Source organism: Eleutherodactylus coqui, chromosome 6 (assembly GCF_035609145.1).
Source record: "Eleutherodactylus coqui strain aEleCoq1 chromosome 6, aEleCoq1.hap1, whole genome shotgun sequence".
Lineage (NCBI taxonomy): Eukaryota > Metazoa > Chordata > Amphibia > Anura > Eleutherodactylidae > Eleutherodactylus > Eleutherodactylus coqui.
The window spans coordinates 87,069,007-87,075,163 of NC_089842.1; the positions used below are offsets into that span (position 1 = coordinate 87,069,007).

The 6,157-nt window shown below is 43.3% G+C and overlaps 1 protein-coding gene across 1 annotated transcript; it reads right to left on the bottom strand.

The window, feature by feature from the left end:
* Positions 1 to 413: 413 nt before the first annotated feature.
* Positions 414 to 5,730, bottom strand: LOC136631385 (fish-egg lectin-like). Its single transcript, XM_066605664.1, has 4 exons — positions 5,651 to 5,730; positions 5,293 to 5,526; positions 2,635 to 2,968; positions 414 to 717 (listed from the first exon to the last, which is right to left on the bottom strand). The coding sequence occupies exons 1-4, from the start codon at positions 5,697 to 5,699 to the stop codon at positions 549 to 551; spliced, it is 786 nt and encodes a 261-aa protein (XP_066461761.1). The 5' UTR covers positions 5,700 to 5,730; the 3' UTR covers positions 414 to 548.
* Between the last annotated feature and the right edge of the window lie 427 nt (positions 5,731 to 6,157).

The following is a 6,157-nucleotide window of genomic DNA, read 5'->3' on the forward strand; positions in this document are numbered from 1 at the left end:
TTTATCAGTGTCTGCCATAAAACATTGTCCCACCCCTGCACAAGATTACTGGTGAGCTTTTCTTTTTTTTTGTAAATCAGATTTTATTAAGATTTTTTAACAATACAAGGTTATTTCCCCTGACAGGGGATAGATTTTCATTAGACAATAAACACAATATGATGCACATATTTGTGGATCTCCGATCGTCGGAAAGTTGGACTGTTTTAGCAAGGAGATCTTCCCTTATGTCTAATCCTTATATATTAACTGTTGAATTAAACCTTTTGAAAAAAGAGAAAAGGGGATGGAGGGGGGGGGGGTATGTCCGAGGGGAAGAGGGGGAGGGAGGGAAAAGGAGGGGGAGGGGAGGGGGATATAGAAAATAAATGGTTTGAAAGCCAGATTTTTATTTCATCACAAGGATAATACGAGAAACTGAGCATTGTGATTTGGATTAATTTTTCCGTTTATTGCCTTGCAATCAATTCACTTTATTTGAAGCACAAAAAACCAACTCATTTCATGCTACCAATCACTGGTTATTTCTATCATCTATGCATTAGATCTCATTTCCGGGTTGGAAAAGAAGAGCAATTATCTTCACATTTTAAGATTTCTCCATTCTGCTTCAGAAGCCACAGAGATCCCTCATCATAAGATACATGTTTGAAGGTGCCAGGCAAGTCCAGCTGGGTCCAAGAGGTTCCAACATGGTTGGTACACGAAATCCCTTCCCTGAAATAGAGAGGAGAGGCTACTTACATCTTCATCTTCGGAGACTTAAATGGGTATTCTTATATGAGCCCAACATTAACGATAAACTGAACTAGTGGTTCTATGCGGTTTTCAAAATTCCAGCAGAAATGAAGGAGAGTTATATAAACAACATAATACTGTTTCCATTACTAATGAGAGGCATAAACAGTGTAGCTTGTTGCGTTACGCTGTTTCCATAACTCCCATGAATAAGAGGTATCTAAATACCATAGAATAGCCAAATTCATTTGTTTCTGTAATCCCAGCCAACTCAGACAACAGAGAGAAGCCAGGTCGCAGGACCTCATTCTAGCAAAAGGTGTTGGTCATAGAGGTGAGACCTGCATCTATCAGACAATTATGGTATATCCTGTGAATATGCCATAAATGTCTTAGTTGGGAATACCCTTTTAAACATTAACAACTAGAGATGAGCGAGCGTACTCGGATAAGCACTACTCGCTCGAGTAATTTGCCTTATCCGAGTATCGCTGTGCTCGGGGCTAAAGATTCGGGTGCCGGCACGGAGCGGGGAGCTGCAGGGGAGAGCGGGGAGGAACGGAGGTAAGATCTTTCTCTCCCTCTCTCCCGCCCGCTCTCCCCTGCTCCCCGCTGCGACTCACCTGTCAGCCGCAGCGGCACCCGAATCTTTAGGGACGAGCACAGCGATACTCGGATAAAGCCAATTACTCGAGCGAGTAGTGCTTATCCGAGTACGCTCGCTCATCTCTATTAACAACCTATCCTCAGGTTTGAAGGGCTTCAGCATTCAGGTCCTGTGGCCTCTTCATCAAGCTAATGACATCACGTTCACAGGTCACATGACACTTCAGCAGTTTAGTCCTATTCAAGTGAATGGAATTGAGTTGCAAGACCTGACTCAGCTGTAATGCAATGTACAGTACTGTGCTGGATATAAAATGAAGAGGCCACAGTGCTCATCCAATCACCATGGCCCCTTCGAACAGCTGACTGTTGGCTAATACTTCATGTTGGATCCCCACTGACCTTGATGACCTATCCTAAGAATGGAAAGTTCCTTTAAGTTTTAGAGATGAAAAAGGAGGGTAGAGCAAGACCCAGTGAGAGTGGTGAAATAGTTCTGGAGTACGAAGTGTTTCAAATGATGGAGGTGCTGCCAACCAGATGACGCTCCACCAAGGTGGGCGTGAGTATAGCAAAAAAAGTGTGAAAAAATACTGGTGTGAAGAAGGCGCAACACTCTAAGCTACTAGAAGATTTTAGTCCAATATGCGATATGAAAGCACTTCTTTTTTATTATTTAACAAAATTAAAAACCAGCAATTTAAAACGCGTTTCAGTGGCGAGCCCCTTCGTCAGTTCGGCTGGATTGAACACGACAGGATGCCTGAGGGTGACACAATTCCAAAGGTTTTTTGGATGTGCCAGAGGTCCTGTATGTGGCAGGGAGACAGGGAGGAAAGAAGCCACATACAGGACCTCTGGTACATCCAAAAAACCTTTGGAATTGTGTCACCCCCAGGCATCTTGTCGTGTTCAATCCAGCCGAACTGACGAAGGGGCTCGTCCCCGAAACGCGTTTTAAATTGCTGGTTTTTATTTTGCTAAATAATAAAAAAGAAATGCTTTCATATCACATATTGGACCTTAATCTTCTAGTAGCTTAGAGTGTTGCGCCTTCACACCAGTATTTTTCCACACTTTTTTTCCTTTACGTTGTAGTCCTACTGTATAAATCCATATGCAGGGAGCTCCTCCTAGTTGTACGACAGCTGCAGGTAACCAGAATTATGTCCTTAAATCACAACAAAAAATCAGAACTTTGCTATAAAGATATATCGTGAAATTATCACTACAAAATTTTGGCCCCAAAACTAAATGTATGGTAGTTAAAGTGATATGCAATGCTTTTACCTTTTATACACCTTTCCTGCGGAGTTCACGCCATACACAGAACCATCGGTGCCGACCTCCACCATGACCAAGCTGCCCGCTATATTCTTCCAAAAGCTTCCACGGCAGGTCATGGGCTGTACATCGAAGCGGTAATATATTTGGTTGTTGCGGTTTACACCCCAACAGCCATACAGACCACTGCTGTAATACTTCAAACTCCCTTCTATTAAAGAATAGGCCAGATTTGTAGATCTTGAGACTGTTTGATCCTGGTTTAGGCAGTAAATCCCATCATTCCTATTGGCTCCAGACAGAAATTTAGCCCCACCTGCATCTATCTGTTTCAGAAGACCTATGGGAACAAAATCAAGAATAAATGTTAGAAGCAACAGATAGATATATAGATAAATACTGGGCCGGCATCAATACCTAGAAACTCAGACATCGTCCGAGACCCACCGATCCTGGTGGGGTTCACTAAGGGGTGGGATCAATCCGGTCCTCGTTCTCTGAGATCAACTGTATCCTCATATTAAAGACACTTACACCATCTGCAACATTTCATGCAATCCTGGAAGGAGGACACTGTGGGAGTGTGATAGAGGTGAGTTTATTTTATTTAATTGCAGCGGCACAGTGGAGCCTAGACATAACTTATGGTGCACAGTGGAACATATAAATCCCTAAGGGAGCCTATTGTGACTCTGTTACCAAGGGTGCATGTAAACCTGGAGCCATACCTGGATATGAAGGTAGGTAAGTCCCGGAGGCTTCCATTGGATGATAATTTCTTCCTCTCACGTCTTCTTGGCATAAGAGCTGCTCCCTTCACCCTGATGTCACCTGTCCTCCAAATACTATAGTAAAATGGCATTGCCATTACCGGCAGGATAAACTCCAACTTCCTGCGCTGTGATGTCACTGCTATGACTATGAATTCCTGATACAGTGTAGTGCTGCTGTCCGATAATGCATGTCGTGCACTGTTATATCACTTTATACCATCAACACAGCCCATTATTATTCAGTATTATACCGACATTAGTGTAATTAATTTCATATTGTAATGTTATGATTCTGTAGCATTAGATGAGGCTTATTATAATTCTGTGGTCTGTAAATAAGGAGGGTCTGGTTTGGGGTCTGTATTTTTTGAGGGCGACTTGCGATAATTTATATTTAGAGGTTTTGGAGTGTGGTCTGTATTTATTTAGGAGGGGTCATATGCACTATATTTGATTCAAATGCATAAAACCCCCAAATTTCATATGTCACATTGTGAATGCTGCTTTATTTTTCTCACTTTAGGCCGCCTGCACATGGGCAATTTTTGCTACCAAATCCGCGGCAGGCATCTGCAGCATGGATCTGCAGCCAAATACATCCAATCAATTGTGATTTCCGCTTGTGGGAAAAAAATCACGGCGTGCTCCATTTTTGCACGGATTACTCATATATGACTTCCATTGAAGTCAGTGGAAGCCGTCTGACCTGTGGCCCATCTGCAATTAACATTGAAGACATGTCGCGGATTCCGCGTCATTGCCTAGTAACGGCGCAGGAAAAAAAATGTAAAAAAAAAATCAGCACTGGGCATGTCCAACGTCAGGTTGTCAGGTCAAACTGCAGTACAGATGAACAACAGAAATAACAGGTACATGTGCACACCATTGCTGTCAGGGTCAGATTCTGCTGCGGACTCCCGCATGTGGAATCCGGGTCGGTCGCGTGTGCAAGTGGCTTTAGAATCTCCCCGATTTCTCTTTTGGGAAGTTGGTAATTATGATATAAGTAGCCTACAGTCTGCGGCAAGTTCTATAATTTCTTACAAAGTAATTGAGGGATACCTGTCGGTAACCATGAGATATATATTTCTTCTGCTCTCTAAATACACAATCCCCTTGACACATATCTTGACTGATACAGACTGTCTATAGGCAGCTCTGCTAATCTCATGTTCTGGAACAGTATGGATAACACAATAAGATTAGCAGCTCATGAATGTTCTGCAGAAACTTCAGTGCGGCATCCAAAGTAAATATTGTAAATACTAGAACCACACCCTATCGCCCTCAACCCTCTTCCACAGAAGACCCATGGATGCACAGCTGAGAGTGAATCACTATACAAATATGTTGTTGGTCTACCTTGACTCTTCATTAATAAATTAATCAAATATTGGTTAAAGATGTTGCCCGCTTTGGTCAGTCCCTTTTAGTTACAAGGAACTCCTGACTACAAGGCTATAAGAAGTGTCCCTCGGCTGGGACCCTCTGGGATTAGTTGTAATCTGTGATGAAACTTGACAGCTAATATTCAATTTCCCTGCAGCTCCCCCAAAGGGAAAATGTCATCTGTGAGGTCTCTGTGACTAAGAAAATAGTGGTCCTGCAAGGTCAAGAAGTTACAAATACACGTTTTAACCCTGCAGAGTTTCTTTTTGTTATACAAGGAATTCTAGTGGCCACCTTGCTACTTCCATTATAGAACAGCTTTATCAGCTCTTCAGTGTGAAGATGAAAGCAAAGAGTTCCCCAAGTCTCAGATTACTTCTTGGATCCATTTGATCTATTTTGGATTATTGCATTCACCCCATGAATGTACATGTTTGCAGTGGAGTGGGTCAAAACTGATGAAGCACCAAGAAAGCACAATACATGTAAGGAGTCCTCTTACCTGATACAGCCACCCATTTGTCGTCTTGTAATTTATAGATCGTGTTCACCTTGTTGACTCCCCAGACACCAGCTGGACCCACCGTCACATGGATCAGCGCTCCAGGAATTTGTTTCCATCCATTGTTCTCCCATCGGTAGATGAAGTCATTATCATTTACACCATAAACCTGACCAGCACCTGCATCCACCTGCTTCAGGTTTCCAGGTATCACAGTGCACTTAAATTCATGGTCTGAGTAGAGAAGCAATGAAATAGACTGAAGGACTAAAGATTAAGAAACTGAGAACATAATGTATCCTTATCATCAGATTCACTACCCATACAAGTATTGACCTGATATGTAGACAGACGTTACCTGCAGCAACTGCTGTGCACAGCAGTAATAGACAGAGGATCAGGATCATGATGACTTCTTACTGTGATAAGTGGCTGGTTCTGCAGCATTTATAAGCTGCATGAACCCCTCCCAACATCATATAATAGCAGGCAGGGACTAGTAATGACGTTCTGCTGCCCCACCGGTTGACATAAATGCATGAAAGGGGTTGTCTCGTGAAAGCAAGTGGGGTTCAGCACTTCTGTATGGCCATATTAATGCACTTTGTAATATACATCGTGCATTCATTATGAGCCATACAGAAGTTATTCACTTACCTGCTCCGTTGCTAGCGTCCCCGTCGCCATGGATCCGTCTAAATTCGCTGTCTTCTGGCGTTTTTAGACGCGCTTGCGCAGTCCGGTCTTCTCCCTGGTGAATGGGGCCGCTCGTGCCGGAGAGCTGGTCCTCATAGCTCCGCCCCGTCACGTGTGCCGATTCCAGCCAATCAGGAGGCTGGAATCGGCAATGGACCGCACAGAGCCC